This window comes from Calidris pugnax, unplaced genomic scaffold, assembly GCF_001431845.1.
Source record: "Calidris pugnax isolate Ruff unplaced genomic scaffold, ASM143184v1 scaffold28, whole genome shotgun sequence".
In the NCBI taxonomy this organism is placed as follows: domain Eukaryota; kingdom Metazoa; phylum Chordata; class Aves; order Charadriiformes; family Scolopacidae; genus Calidris; species Calidris pugnax.
This window is the reverse complement of record NW_015090842.1, coordinates 20168597-20185273: the sequence shown is the minus strand read 5'-3', so window position 1 is coordinate 20185273 and position 16677 is coordinate 20168597. Positions and strand designations below refer to the sequence as shown.

The following is a 16677-nucleotide window of genomic DNA, read 5'->3' as shown; positions in this document are numbered from 1 at the left end:
GCCAAGTTGACAACCACAACGCAAACTTATCCCTGGTTACTGTAAAGGGAGACACTGCACCACTGCCATCTCTTCCTGCCACATTCTGTAGGCACTTTATAACCATATGCTGAGTTTTTGGCACATTTTCTTTTGCATCTCTCTGCTTCCACAGCAGAGGCCCAGAGGTCCACCTGACCCCCAGTGCCCAGCAAGACATCCATGGGTCAGATCAACAGTCATTTCTGTGAAGGAGATCTATTAATTATGGCAAAAGCTCCAAACTAAATCACAAGATTAAAGCTGGATGCACTTCACATTTAGTTACATTTAAGACATAGGAGTTGGGTAGTTGCAGTGACTGGAGATTTCAAGATAATAAAACTGCAGGGTTTGGGAAGCAACATTTCTATAAGGAATTGTTAGCAATTAGGCTTTTCTGTCAAAATGAAACTGTCTTAATCTTTCAAAGAGAATGCTGGTCTATTTAACTTATAATTGATTAACAGCTTTCCAACAAGAGGATTAAAGTACACACTAGATAACTCAGATGATTGACAGTTCTGCTTCACCAGCCTAAAACAAGATGCCTCCGTTTTCCTACCACATGCCAATTAAATGATTAAGTATTGTTTACTGGGAGTGTGAGGATTACAAGACAGTAGGTGGATTTATTAGCAGAGAAAGGAAAAACACTCCTACACATAGGAGAAAGATTATTTTGAATGACTAACAGCCATGCCCTTGCCAAGCTTAACTAGAGCTAGATGAATTATTGACTGCCAGAAGGTTATGCCCCAGCCCTTCTCCCCTTTTTCAGACCATTTGCCAGTTTATCCAGATGTCTCCAATGTGTTCATCACTTCAAGGTGTGCTATGCAGACCGTTTGCTGAGTTTATCATACAGATAGCTGTAAGTCCCACTGCTTGGTATTATTGATGGAAGAAAGGCTGGGGGCTTAACTCACATTAGAGACAGAATCTCACTTCTCTGGGGCAGGAGACCAAGAGATCTTTTAATGAGCAAAAGCTGCCTCATTTGCAGTCTCTTAGTACACACAGGCACTGAATCAAATCACCTTGATACAAGTACCTGAACACGGCAGGAACAATAATGTGTTTTAGCATCTTGCACCAAGAACATCCAATTTTACATGAATTAACAATTTATGCCGAGGAACTTGGGAGGGGAGGGGAAGAGGGAGAAGCTCTTGAATTCACACAATCAGGCTCCATAGTTACTGTGTCTGAATGAGCCACACTGCTTTAACACAATACGTGCCATTTTTACCAGGCTGGAGACAAAATAACATAAAATCAAGATGGTGAAAAATTTCCAAATTTTTGACCTCTATGACTGTAGGAAGCTGCACATTAAATGACACAATTCCTTAAGCTTACAGTCTCCCCTTTGCCTTTTAGGCCACCCTTTAATTATCTGATCCCTGGACAGCAAAAGTTGAATGAGATGTTCTATTAACTTCAGTTCCTGACATCTGATTTTATTTCAGATTTCTCCTCCCCACCACTTCTGTAGGGTTCCTGCACAGGACCTGCTTTAGCATCACTGAGGAAAGCGAGAGTTGCCAGTTTTGGGTAAAGCTGCCAGCACTCCCTGCCCTGGGAGCTCTCTCCCTAGTATGCCACCAGCACACAGCATGGGATAATGATCTGGCTCAGCTGGTTAATTAAAAAGAGCAAAATCCCTGCCAGGTAAGAACCTCTGCAGGTGTGAAGACAGCAGAAGCCTGTTAACAGGGTAAAATATTTTGACCTTGTGTTTTCAGCAGCCCATCCAGGGCTCTGGGCCCCTTCCCGGGATTCTGGCAAACATCTAAAAGTGTAAGGTTTTCATTTTTCAGTGGAGGGCTCTGTATGGCACACAGGCTGCCTGCAGTGAGACCGGCAAGCAGCAGGCTGATGCTTCCACTGTTCCTTGGAGCTGTACCAGGTACAGCAATGAAAAGACTGAATTTCAACAAATCAATAAATTAAAGGCCAGGATGTCAAAGAGAAAATAGTGAAAGAGAGATCTCTAGGGATATTAAATACAAAGATATTACTTCTGGCTCTGGAGGCCTCTGAGCCACGGTTTGTGGGGAGGCTGTACCAAGGGAAATATTCCTGCGCGTCTCCTGTGAGCCGCAGGGTGCTGGAGGGGCAGCTGTGGGAAGCCGTGACCCCAAAGGGCTGTGGAGGAATGTACTGAGCTAATTACAAAGAGTGGCAAACTCTGCTATCAGGAGTTAAGCGAATACAACTGGCTGGTGGAGCTGGCCACCACAACTGGCAGATGTTCTCTCAAGAAAAAAAGAAAATCAGCATCTGGAAAAATGCGGAGAAAGGCATTGCAGGACATACAGTCCTTCAAGAGGACAGCCCCAAGATTACAGAAACAACCCTGCTCGGTGGGACTGGAAAGCAGCCGTGCTGAGATGGACACGTGCTTGGCCACCTCACCTTGCAGGAACCAACACAGGGACAGAGCTGCCACTTAAATCCAGACTGCTTTGTGACAACCTGTCATCCAGGTCATAAAAAGAAAAAGGCAGCATCCTGTTTGCCTGGCAGTGTTAGTCCCATGGAGAGCACCACAGTTTGTTGTCCAAACAATGTAACTGTAGGTCACCTGCATTGCAAGCAACCAGAGTGGAAGCAGATGGAGATACCACTTTTTTCAGACAACATTTGGCCTTTATTGACAGAGCCAGCTGTCCCCCCCTGCAGTGCCCTTTCAGGGTTAGGAAGAGGCAGGACAAATTTCAGAAGAGCAATTGGAGGTAGCAGCCTTGCTGGGGCTCAGGTGCACCTCTTATGCCTACACTCAGAGCCTTTGGTCTCCTCACCCCCCTGCAAGCCCAGCGCTCAGACCTGCTGTTCCCTGGCAGTGACAGCTCTCACGCTTACCAGCTCAAGTTCCTGCTCCACACCATTTTTTATCAGCAAACCACCCAACATCAGGGTAGGGCTTGTCCTGCTGGTGTCTGTTCATACTACCCCAAGCTGATCATGGGTCCTGACACATCAGCCCATCACCATTACACCCAATGTGTGAACAGCTACCTGGTGGCAGATGTGTCACCGGCAATCCACATTCATTTCAACATTTTGTGACCTAAACAAGAGTAGGTCTGGTTCTTCTGATCCATACAAGCATCCTGTTTGAGTTTTAATTGGTGTTTTAAATGGTTAACATGGAATAAAGATGTTCAGAAAAACAGCATCCAGGGGAACAACTGCAAAGGGGTGAACACCTTTTCATGTCCTCAGAGCATGGCCAAAGAGGCCGTTCTTCCACGAGCAATGCTCCCCATGGGCATTATATTATGGGGTATCTGCGCCCCAGGAAGGTATGTCTACCAGGCAGGACAGCAGCCCCATTGAGAGATGTTTGGGTGCCCAGCGTGGCTGGTGGAGACCCCAAGGTCAGCTCTGGGTTATTAAACTCCACTTCTTTGCTCACATCCATATTCCCTCTGATCGAACAAGCAGGACAAGAAAATACTTTTAAGTGTCACAGTGTACCTGAGCCTCTTGCTGTCTCCCTGTCCACGTGCAGTGGAATGATCCCACCTGTTATCTGTGTGGATCACTTGCTTGAGCCTTACCAAAGGAGGAACATCCAAGGAGAAGACCGTGGAGGACCCAGGCAGATTTTTCCCCAAGGTGAGGGGCAGATGTGAAAACCTGTCATTCATGCTAAAACACCGAAGGAGTGTTTGTCTGTTGTTAGTAACAGAGTATGAGGTTGCAAAAACAAAAACTTTGGATGGGTTTCAACAGCAGCAAGGGAAATCATCACAAAAGTCACCAGCCTTCCAAAGGTAGCCTTTCTTCTCAGAGACTCATCACTAGAGCTCATCGTTTCCCCAAGTTATCACCCACACCACAAAACAGACTCATAACTTGCCACCAGCACCTACCAAATACACCAAGAGGTTCCTGTGGCAAGAGCTGCATTAAAATTTAACCCCCATAACCTTGTGAAGTAGTAAACCCATCAAAATGACAGCTTTGTCCTCTTGGCTGTGTTGGAAAGACATGTCTATCTGCCCCTGGCAGAGAGCAGGTCCTTCCATCATGCCATGGTAAGCAAGGAATAGCAAAGGTGCTCTACTCACCCACCCTAGAAAAGCACAACAGCCAAGACAAGATTTTGTACTTAGAGTTCCAATTCTTCAGCCCCATCGCAGCTGTTATAAATTTAATTGAGACTAAAAGAAAAGTGCAGTGTCAGTTGGCAGAGCTGGAGAAGCAGTCACTGGAAATAACTACATCAAGACTAGTACATCAAAGAGCATGCTTTCAAGCTTTGTTCAGCAGAGGAATATTTGCTATTGAAAAGAAAAATCACTGCTTTTCGTCTCATCTGCCCTACACTGAGGCTGTAACGGAAATTGGAAGGAGGCTCTGGCAGGAGGGAGGTTAAACATGCGCTTAGCAAGAAACAGTTTCACAGGTCGAAGTTTAGAGTGGCATTTTCTACTTCAAACTAGGATGGGAATAACTAAGCACAGATTTTAGCACGGTATCATATAACACCAGACTTCTGATGGAGAGCAAGTGGCAGGTAAGACTTCATTACAGGCTGGCAACCCTGGCACTCAGCTCCATGGGGGCAGGCATGCCAGCCAGCAGAAAGCAAGCAGGCAGCATCTCTCAGAGGCAGTATTGCATATTTCATCAGGCAAAACCTCCACGTCTCCAATTATGCAACAATTAAGTGCTCAGGAGGCTGTGAAGTATGACAGCTCTTAAGAGCACAAATTCATTTTTCTCAGAAAGCAGCACTCGCAGTGCTTTCCCCCCACACCAACCCCCCAGATGAGATAAATTCAGTTTATCTGAGTAACAAATTTCAATGCCTTATTACCATGTCAGTTGTTATAGCCAAATGTCCATGTTAATTGGGCATTTACTGCTTTTATGCCAGCCAGCTCACAGCATCCTTCTCTGCTTTACGCAGGGGCAATGATCATACCTACAAGATCTTGCAGAAATCAGTGATCTCCCTTTTAAATCTGGCAGGAACAAACCAAACATTCCCCTGTGCTCCTCTGCACAACCCTCCCACGTGTCCCTCTGCAAACACTGACTGGTTCAATGTATATTTAATTTTCTTCTTGTACAACAGGAAAACAATAGACACTAGGTCTTGGGATTTTAGCAGGGAGCTAAAATTAGATGGCTTTGCAGAGATCCTGGGATCGAACCCCATTGCTACTTTTTCCCATAATTACATTATCTCACAGCAGAACAACTCTCTCCTTTCAGGATCCCTAGTCATTTAAAGAAGACCTCTCCATGTTATTCCCTATCTAAGGACGAGACTGGGCTTCAGAGAAGTTGTTCAGCTTTCTACAGGCACAGACTGAAAACACACATCCTTCATATTGTGTCCAAGTCCTTCAGGAACCAGACTAATATTCACAGATTAGGTCTGTTTTGCAAAACTATTCCAGGATTACCAGGAGCTGGATCTTCACTCATGACTTAACTGTGATTTTTTTTAATGGACTTTTTTTTGTAAAATTGCCCCAAGATCTTGCCGTGCCAACTTGCACACTAGTATCACATCTGCTCTAAAAATATATCTCAGCCAAAGAAACAACAAAACTGTTTCCGAGGCTTAAACCATATCAGCATCAGACCCAGTAAACCAAAGGACATTTAAACAATTAGACATTACTATCACAAAAAAATGGTAATACTGACAAAAGTTCAATGGAAAAATGTGAAATATGAATGTACAGACTTACCATTTTTGTCAGCTCTTCTGAAAATCTAGAATTGAAAGAGAGAGAGAAACATTTTTACTATGTTGTTCAACTTGAAAGGCTGAAACGCTTAGCACCAGGGAAATGTTCTACCCCACATGATGGACAATACCTCTGGGGAAGAGTATCAACCAGTTTGGCTTTGGATTAACTGGTAAAAACTAGAAAAATAAAGATAACACAAAACAGTTCCAGCATTTCCCATCTCCCTCACAGAAGAAAGCCAAAAACTTGGATACAACACAAGGGAATAAAAAAGAAATAGCCTACAACAGCTGTGCAGCAAGCCCAGCCAATTTCTCTAGCATTCATAATATCTCTTAAACCAAGTTTCACAGTTCTGCACTTCTGAAACAAATTATTTACTTTTTTATTTTTTTTCTTTTAAAAAGCAAGTTTCCTGCGTGGGAAGGAGATTATATTTAGACTTAAAACTACTGTGTGGAGTAGTTTTACTTAAAATTACTGCAGTAGCAGTAGGCTATCTGATTCCACAGAGAGGAATCGGATAGCCCTGTCAGAAGAACAAAAATCACAATAGTGTGTAGTACAGTAGAATTTGCTGGGAGAAAGACAGAAACAACTGCTATTTTTCTGACTAGTTGCATTTTAGGAATAGTCCCCTGACACAATGCAATTAATAGCAGAAGTCTTGTGCAAGGGCTGAAATGTTATCGGTTCCTGCCAAAAATAGCTGCTAGCACAGGTTAGGCCATAAATGACCAAAAAATTAACATGCTCACAAACTGGGCAGAAAAGGGAAAGCATGCTTGCCATCTCTTCAGACCTGACCCTATTAATTTGAGCAAGAACAGAGATTTCAGCTGTTCAAAGAAATTTCCCTGCGGAGGGAATATAAGCACCAGCAGGACAGATCAGAGTCAGCTGTAAAATGGAATCTCTTATTTTCTGGGTCATAAAATCATTAAAAAAAAAACCAGAAGAGAAACTGCTGCACAAAACAAGAAACCCAAGAGACAAATTGAATTGCAGAATGTGCTATTTAAGTGAATATGGCTTAATTAAGGAACATTAATCATTCTTTTGCCCGAAGTTCTTCATAGGCTGCATAGGGCAAAGTCAAAGTTGGACATTCTGGCATACTTCAGCAGAGGCAATCACTCTGAAACTGCTTACTTCTTGGCCTTTCATTTTTTTAGAGCAATTAGAAGTTTGGGGAGAAAATTCTACCTGGCTCCATACTTACGGACTTCACTGAGTTTAAATATGGGTTTTGAAGGACTGGCCAGTAATGGTTTGTCAGTGGGAAGTAAGACCGAAACCAGCCAGGACAAGCAGGACCCCATCCAGGGCCATGCCTTGGCACACACCACCCAGCCACGCACAATATGCCCTGCCCAGAGTATGAAATATTCCTCTTTTCCCAAGTTGGACACCCCAACTCCTCACCACCCCATAGCACCTCCAGATGAGGCACTTTTCCTTCTAGATGCTGATTATTTCTGGGGTTTTTGTTTCATCACCACATACTTCCATCACTGTTCCCACTGCTTTGAAAGAGACATCACATCAAGTCTAACACAGAAGACGTGATGTCTATTTTAAGGTCCTGTGGGAGATTACCACCCCACTAAGCACAACTGGCAGAGGGAGAACAAGAAGGCAAAAATAATAGGTCAAATGTAGCTTAAAGTTGGAGAAAGGCTCAATCTGCAGCACTCTGCTCTGTGGAGGCACCAACCTCACAATAAAGTCTCAGAGCAAGAGGGGAAAAAACCCCTAAAATTAAGAAATGGAAGAAATGTTAAGACATGGAAGTATTAATGTCCAGCTTCACTAAATGAACTTTTTTAGGGCTTTAAATCCCCCAGATACTCCCAGAAAGTATGACTATTTGTACATGAGCAGGTTGATGGAAGATCACATCAGCTCTGTTACCTACCAAGGATTCATTCTACATGACTAAGCTGTTTAGCTTTTATTGCTAATGAGCAAGATTTATTCTTCCAACTTAATTGGACCACCTAAAAATTTGCACACACACAAAAAATTTTGAAACAGGACACCCCGGAATGAAAGCAATTTAAGATAAGGTCATCTGTCAACGCAGGCAGGCAGTCCATCCAGGTATGATCACTGGAATGAGCATCAGGAGGCTGATAAAGACACAATATACTCTGTGATCATTTTGTAATGCTGCCAAAAACGCTGCTTCTGTGAAGACCCAGGATTTACACTCTAGCTCAGTGAACAACAGTGCCCTCCCACACAAAACCTGAAGATGCCCTCCATTCATGTCTTGCATTAGTTGTTCCGCGCAGGAAGGATGTGGTGTGCTTTTGGTAAGGGAAAGGTGTAGGATCTGGTGATGGGAGGGAAAACACAGCCCCTCACACCTTCCCTATGGACCAGAGGAGCAAGTCCCCGAGGGAAGCTCGGTGTCGGGCTCCCAGGGAGCTCAGGGAAAGGAAAGGTCCAACCAGCTCCAGGAAGAAGGGAATACAAGCAAGGATACTGCATCACCTCCAACACAGAGGCTGCAAAGCTGGTCCACCCTGCAGCCGCTCTCTGCAGGCTTGCAGTGACTCCATCAGTGCTATTCCCGCTCAGCAGTGAAATTGCTGAGACTTAGCCAAGGCAGCAGCTTGGGAGGTCAGCGAGAGTGGAGACGATGAAATATTGATGGAGAAATGTCCTGTCCTGCCGGGCCCTCAGCAGCGATTGGCTTCCCGCACCTCCACCGGGGCTGGGGACGGTCCCAAGCGTCAGACAGGAGCTGGCAGCACCGTACAAGCCTGACCAGGGATGCTCTTTCCGCTCCATCACCCCCAGTTCTCCCACTGTCGGGGCAACACACCACTTTCAGATGGTAAATGAGAAATTATCCAGTCCAAAAAGTACTAGAGCAACCATCTCCCCCACCAGCTATGCTTTTATTAAGCAAGTCTCCTGAAGCACAGGCTAAATCGCATGGTGAGGCCACAGAATGCCCACAATATGCACCAGATTAAGCCATTTTATAGGATTTAGACAGGCAATGCATGCAGTTTGTTGTCTGCAGGATACTTATTCCATTTACCAGGTGTTTAGATTAATATAAAATCTATTTTATTTAGAGCCAGGAGCCTCTTTGAAGACTTCCAACAGCTTTTTTTTTTTTCAAATGTACATTTTTGCTATACTCTCAAATGCCTAATACAGATATTTAGCTGGCAGAAGTAAGCAATTTGAAATACTGGTGGTAGTAATAAACTTGAAAAAAAATAAAATTGGTTCTTTCAAATTTAAGCATTCAGTTGTGCCTTCTCAAAGGTCCTGAATAAGAATGCATGACTTGAAAACAAAGCTTATAGAGCCTTTCAGTCAGAGAAAGTAGAAGGTAAACGAGGACAGAAGGAGGGAAGTGAATCAACCTTTAAAAAAAATCAGAAGGAAAAGTGTCAGAGCAGGAGGGGACTGAGGAGGGATTTCTGTGGCTGCGATAGCTTTGCTAGTTAGGGCTGCTCTGGAAATGGCATCACTGACAAAACAGTTGGAAAACTGCCAGTTTTTTATAGATACCTTATTAGAGTCTTTGAGTAAATGTAAATCACCTACAAAAAAAGACTCAGACCCAAACTCAGGCCTAAAAATAAAAAATATAATTGCCTTTATGATTTAATGTTGGAGTAAAGGAGCTGCCTGGAACTGAAAAATCCAAGTTGACTCCAAATGAGGAAAAGAGACAGAGAGGTATATCCTGGTAGTTAAATGCAAGAGTATAAGGGCGGCATGCTAAAATGATCTATAGAAGCAACAAACAAATAGCATGAAAACTCTAACAAGTCTTTTCAAACATATCAAAAGCAGGAGGCCCATCAGAGACAGGTAAACAAGGTACAGAATAGATGCTCAGAGATCTACATTTGGAAATGCACCCATGGCACAACCCAAATCCTCTGTATCTTTTGTCCAAACACATCACTTGGTCCCAGAGGGCTGAAGTGCAAATCAGATTTGGCCACATAAGAGAGAGTAAAAGAGGAGCCATGAGCAGGAGAGCAATCTTTCTGACCCTGTTGAAGAAGGAAAGAGGCAGATAATAGTGAAAATTAGTTTTCAGCAAAGACAAAGAAAATCAAACAAAAAGCTTCATCTGACCTGAAACGAATGGCACTGCTTTCTTCAGGGACATTTAAAATAAAGCCAAAAAGCAATTAATTAACTCACTATGGGCAAAGTCAGAAAGGTGGCAGCAATGTCACCATCCCTTGGAGCACACAGTCCTGCCACAGGGATGCTCACCTATACCCAAGACTGACCCTTGAGTAAGGACAGTTGGTAAGTCAGCACTGAAGTACTCCCAGACAGAGCAATACCTGTCTAGACACCGTGGGTGCCATCCACCACAGCTCTGTAATTCATGTGGACTTATTCACACTCAGCAAACATGGTCTCATGTAGGCTTACCCACACACACACTGTAGTCTCCCTTGGCTTGTGACATTTGCAGATTTGTTCTGGACTGGAAATGCCACCATCGACAGATGTGGATTCCAGCAGCACCGTGAGAGTTTCAGCTTTCTTTTAACAAAGGAGTTTTGTCTTTGTGGATGAAGAGAAGGACCAGAGCCTTTGGAGAAAATCTTCAAGCAGCCCTGAGGGCAGATAGAGAATGTAGCATTGCCATGAGCTGTGGATAGAGGCACTAGTTGTCTACAGAAAATTGCACATGGTGCCAACCCTGAGCGTTTGGCTCTTGCAGGTGGAGCAGCCGTGTGCCATCCAGCCCCACAGAGCAAACACCCAGAGGCAAACATCTGAGTGCAGGATGGGTACAGAGCCTTTGCCCAAGCCCTTACATTGATTTGACTGATGCTGTAAGAGCTCACCATTAAATGCACAGTGATGCTTTCCAGGTTCCTAGAGTGACACATCACCTCCATTTAATCTACCACCACCACTGAAGAGCATCTATTTCTCCCTAGTTTTACCTGCTGACAGTTTTAGACAATGCTTAGGACTTAAGTATCTTCTTCACTAGTTTGTACAAAGGGTTTAGTTCATCTGCAGTTTTAGCCATTTTTTACACTGATGATTTTGAGCTGAACTAGTAAACATTATTCAGCCTTTTTAACTGTTCACCTAAAAGGACACTAGCAAAATAAAAGAAAGATGCTGAGAACAGCCCTCCAAGTGGCAGCAGCCAGGTTGATGGCAGAAGATATCTAACCTCTTCCTGTATTTTGTTCTTCCTCGGCCTTCAGTTTTGCCCCACAACACCACAGTTTTGTTTCTTTGGTGGAAAGGGGGTAGGGAACTTCATACTGACCCACCAGCCACCCTCACAGTCTGGAGGAGTCAAAACAAGCACACTGGGGATGGCTGAGTCAAAAGAAAACCAGAACAGAAGTGGAAGAAAAAGTGACTAAGGTATCATTAGCGTCAGAACCATCTTATTTAATTCATAGCCAAAACCAAGCTTAACTCGTTTTCCCCAGCCCCAGATGAACTGCCCACATAGCACACCCGCTCATGCAAATGTGTTAGTTAAATATAAAATCTTACAGGTTCTTTTACTTTATCCCCACCCGCCGAGGAGCTGCACTGCTGGGACTCGCTGCTTCCCCAGCACATCCACGTAACGCAAGAACGTGAACAAGTTAAGCAGAAAATAGGTTCTTATCCCTGAGAATTTGGTGGGAACCTTGCTACTTTCCTATTAATGTGTGAAAATTAACCTAAATGTGTGTTCCCACGTTTAAACTCTGTATGAAAAGGAAGGGTCTCACAGTGCACTTGAAGAGCCTGTTACAGTGAAGCCACAGATTCAATTGACGTTTCTATTATAACTGGAGGAAAAAAGAGAGAGGCAAGTTCTAAGGGAGCAGAAAAAACAAAAAATCCCACCAAACCCTCAAACCTTATATTTCCAGCATCCATTTCTACTTTCAGCAGGTGAGAAAGGGCTTCCAGAGCCATTGTGAAAAGGAAAAAAGGAGCAGGAGCTGCACACCCAGCTCTATTATATTTCCTACTGGTTAAGCCATTCTGAAAGTTCATGGCTCATTTTCTCAGCTCAAACATCAAAGTGAGGGAAAAAAAATCCATTTAAAGATGGTAAAGTTGAACAGATAAGATATAATTTTTGTGAAAAAACAGTCCTAACTCAAAAACCTCTTGTATAAATTTAACATTGCTTCCCAATGGCATTTATGTTCTAAAACCCAGATTCCAGATTGTGGTATGATTTTGGTAATTTCAGGGCACGTTTAAAAAATGAAAAAAAACAAACAAACAAAAAAAACAAAAACAAAAACAAAAAACCACAAATAAATTAACTTAAAAGACATAAGGGTATTATCCTTACAGTTTCCCCACGAAGCAGCATTTCCTACAGCTGGCAATTGCCCACCTGCCAGCACCTTTCACCGGGCACAACCATCCATCCAGCGCTTTTGGCTGCTCAACAGACACAGCTGAAGTGGTTCATTCAGGGGACTGAAATGCCTATCAGCCCTGGGTGCTCAGAGATGTAATGAATTTCGGATTTACCACCCCATGCCAATGCCTACCAGCAATGTGGTAGAAGATGCAGCAATTATTTAGAAAATGCGAGGGCTTGCCTGTAAGAGTTACTACTGCCTAACTCAGAGGGGGCTGGAGGAGAGTGTGAGTTATCCTTTACTACAGCCAATGCCTCAGGAGCTTATTTTTGCATTCACTACACTTTTTTTTAAAGCTAGGAGATAGCAAAGCTGGGAATCTATGTGTTGAATTACTAGTTACTGCTGAGTCTGTGTAATTACACCGTTACACTCCAGCTGATTCCAGCCCATTCTCCAATTCGTTTAAGTGCAAATAGCCTCGTTAGTTCCCCAGTCAGGGAGTCTATAAATACCGCCGCCGAGGCACTAAGCACACCCCTACCTGCCCCCCAGCTCTGGGTAAGGAAGCCCCGGGCAGTCGCAGGCATCCAGGACCATGCTGCCCAGCTCCACTGCACAGACCCTCTCACCTGCAGCCCTTCAGGGATGGGGGTCCAGGACCTGGAGCAGATGGGAGGACCCGGGTGCACCCCTATGCCCAGCTAACCTGGGGCAACCCATGATGCAAGACTGGGGGGGTTGCAGGACCTGGAGTTCTGCATCCCCATGCAGTCAAGATAATATCAGGACTAAGGATCCAGGGTGCATCCCCATCCATCTGCTCCAGGGGCTGCAGGACCTGGGGTGCACCCCCATGCCCAGCCAGCCTAGAGGGTGCAGAAAACAGGGTGCAACCCCATGCCCAAGCAAGCCCAGAGGCACAGGATCCTGACAAGGGGATAGAGGATACAGGCTGCAGCCCCATGCCTGGCTGGTCAAAAAAATAAAAATAAAAATGAAGGACCTGGGCTGCACCCTCATGCCCAGCCACTTTGCAGGTAAGGGGGTAGAGGATCCAGACCGCACCCCCATGACCAGCCAGCCTGGGAGATGCAGGACCAAGGTGCATCTTACTCCCAACTGTCCCAGGGCAAAGGGACCCAGACTGCACCCCAGTGCCCAGCCAGTCTAGGAGGTGGAAGATCCGGACAAGTTGGTGCAGGACCCTGGCTTCATCCCCATCCCAGCCAGCTCAGGGCACGGGACCTGGGAAAGAGGTTGCCGGACCTGGGCTGCACACCTATGCCCAGCCAGTCCGGGAGATGTACCTGGGCTGTACCCCATTCCCAACCGGCCGGGAGTGTAGGACCCCAGGAATAACCCTGATGCCAAGCCGGTCGGAGGGTGCAGGAGCCGCGGTGCACTCCCGTGCCCATGCGGGATTCGGGCAAGAGGATGCAGGAGCCGGGGTGCAGTCTCTTGCCCAGCTGGTCCGGGAGATGCTGGACCGGAGGGCGGCCCCCCGGATGCAGAACTCGTGAAATAACGCCGATTCCGAGCTGGGTGGGTGGGTGCAGGACCCGAGCACAGGGATGTAGGACCCTGGCTGCACCCTCACGCCCACCCAGTCGGGGGTTGCAGGACCCGGGCTACAACCCGCTCCCAACCGGTCCAGGGGGTGCAGGACCCGAGGAATACCCCCGATCCGGTGCGGGATCCGGGCAGGGGGAGCGGCCGGAGCCGGGATGCGGGCCGCGGGGAGCATCCCCGGCGGCTGGGGAACCACTCACAGGGCAGGGGCGGGCCCGCGGGGGGACCCGAGCGACCGGGGGGGATTTTGGGTGTGGGGGTAGGTCACTCCGGAGAGAGCCGGTGTGTGCTGCCTGCGTTTCCCCCCCCACCATATACCTCCACCCAGCTCCAGCACAAAGTATCCTTTTAGGCATTTTCTATCTAAAAAGAGTATTCCTATGGAAAAGGAAGGGTCTCACAGTGCACTTGAAGAGCCTGTTACAGTGAAGCCACAGATTCAATTGACGTTTCTATTATAACTGGAGGAAAAAAGAGAGAGGCAAGTTCTAAGGGAGCAGAAAAAACAAAAAATCCCACCAAACCCTCAAACCTTATATTTCCAGCATCCATTTCTACTTTCAGCAGGTGAGAAAGGGCTTCCAGAGCCATTGTGAAAAGGAAAAAAGGAGCAGGAGCTGCACACCCAGCTCTATTATATTTCCTACTGGTTAAGCCATTCTGAAAGTTCATGGCTCATTTTCTCAGCTCAAACATCAAAGTGAGGGAAAAAAAATCCATTTAAAGATGGTAAAGTTGAACAGATAAGATATAATTTTTGTGAAAAAACAGTCCTAACTCAAAAACCTCTTGTATAAATTTAACATTGCTTCCCAATGGCATTTATGTTCTAAAACCCAGATTCCAGATTGTGGTATGATTTTGGTAATTTCAGGGCACGTTTAAAAAATGAAAAAAAACAAACAAACAAAAAAAACAAAAACAAAAACAAAAAACCACAAATAAATTAACTTAAAAGACATAAGGGTATTATCCTTACAGTTTCCCCACGAAGCAGCATTTCCTACAGCTGGCAATTGCCCACCTGCCAGCACCTTTCACCGGGCACAACCATCCATCCAGCGCTTTTGGCTGCTCAACAGACACAGCTGAAGTGGTTCATTCAGGGGACTGAAATGCCTATCAGCCCTGGGTGCTCAGAGATGTAATGAATTTCGGATTTACCACCCCATGCCAATGCCTACCAGCAATGTGGTAGAAGATGCAGCAATTATTTAGAAAATGCGAGGGCTTGCCTGTAAGAGTTACTACTGCCTAACTCAGAGGGGGCTGGAGGAGAGTGTGAGTTATCCTTTACTACAGCCAATGCCTCAGGAGCTTATTTTTGCATTCACTACACTTTTTTTTAAAGCTAGGAGATAGCAAAGCTGGGAATCTATGTGTTGAATTACTAGTTACTGCTGAGTCTGTGTAATTACACCGTTACACTCCAGCTGATTCCAGCCCATTCTCCAATTCGTTTAAGTGCAAATAGCCTCGTTAGTTCCCCAGTCAGGGAGTCTATAAATACCGCCGCCGAGGCACTAAGCACACCCCTACCTGCCCCCCAGCTCTGGGTAAGGAAGCCCCGGGCAGTCGCAGGCATCCAGGACCATGCTGCCCAGCTCCACTGCACAGACCCTCTCACCTGCAGCCCTTCAGGGATGGGGGTCCAGGACCTGGAGCAGATGGGAGGACCCGGGTGCACCCCTATGCCCAGCTAACCTGGGGCAACCCATGATGCAAGACTGGGGGGGTTGCAGGACCTGGAGTTCTGCATCCCCATGCAGTCAAGATAATATCAGGACTAAGGATCCAGGGTGCATCCCCATCCATCTGCTCCAGGGGCTGCAGGACCTGGGGTGCACCCCCATGCCCAGCCAGCCTAGAGGGTGCAGAAAACAGGGTGCAACCCCATGCCCAAGCAAGCCCAGAGGCACAGGATCCTGACAAGGGGATAGAGGATACAGGCTGCAGCCCCATGCCTGGCTGGTCAAAAAAATAAAAATAAAAATGAAGGACCTGGGCTGCACCCTCATGCCCAGCCACTTTGCAGGTAAGGGGGTAGAGGATCCAGACCGCACCCCCATGACCAGCCAGCCTGGGAGATGCAGGACCAAGGTGCATCTTACTCCCAACTGTCCCAGGGCAAAGGGACCCAGACTGCACCCCAGTGCCCAGCCAGTCTAGGAGGTGGAAGATCCGGACAAGTTGGTGCAGGACCCTGGCTTCATCCCCATCCCAGCCAGCTCAGGGCACGGGACCTGGGAAAGAGGTTGCCGGACCTGGGCTGCACACCTATGCCCAGCCAGTCCGGGAGATGTACCTGGGCTGTACCCCATTCCCAACCGGCCGGGAGTGTAGGACCCCAGGAATAACCCTGATGCCAAGCCGGTCGGAGGGTGCAGGAGCCGCGGTGCACTCCCGTGCCCATGCGGGATTCGGGCAAGAGGATGCAGGAGCCGGGGTGCAGTCTCTTGCCCAGCTGGTCCGGGAGATGCTGGACCGGAGGGCGGCCCCCCGGATGCAGAACTCGTGAAATAACGCCGATTCCGAGCTGGGTGGGTGGGTGCAGGACCCGAGCACAGGGATGTAGGACCCTGGCTGCACCCTCACGCCCACCCAGTCGGGGGTTGCAGGACCCGGGCTACAACCCGCTCCCAACCGGTCCAGGGGGTGCAGGACCCGAGGAATACCCCCGATCCGGTGCGGGATCCGGGCAGGGGGAGCGGCCGGAGCCGGGATGCGGGCCGCGGGGAGCATCCCCGGCGGCTGGGGAACCACTCACATCGAGGATGACGGAGGTGCCCTTCCTCTGCGCGGCGGCGGCGGCACCCGGGTTGAGCAGCTCCCGCTCGGCGACCCCCTTGTCACCCATCCTGGCCACCACCCAGCGCAGCAGCCCGTCCAGCCCGCGCAGCGCCGGCGGAGGTTTGCGCAGCAGCCTGTGCACGCCGGCCCGGCAGTAGCGCGCTGCCTGCTCGCACATCGCTCAGCCCGGCCTCATGCCGGCGCTGGGGACTCCCCCCCGCCCTCGCCCCCCC

General features: G+C 47.2%; 1 protein-coding gene across 1 annotated transcript in view; it reads right to left on the bottom strand.

The window, feature by feature from the left end:
- Positions 1 to 16648, bottom strand: part of NECAB2 (N-terminal EF-hand calcium binding protein 2) — a 92619-nt gene extending 75971 nt beyond the window's left edge. Inside the window, exons 1-2 of the mRNA XM_014942093.1 lie at positions 16422 to 16648; positions 5739 to 5763 (exon numbers count right to left, since the gene is read on the bottom strand). Of these exons, the coding sequence (XP_014797579.1) occupies positions 5739 to 5763; positions 16422 to 16622 (226 nt within the window). The 5' untranslated portion in view covers positions 16623 to 16648. The remainder of the gene's footprint in view (positions 1 to 5738; positions 5764 to 16421) is intronic.
- Between the last annotated feature and the right edge of the window lie 29 nt (positions 16649 to 16677).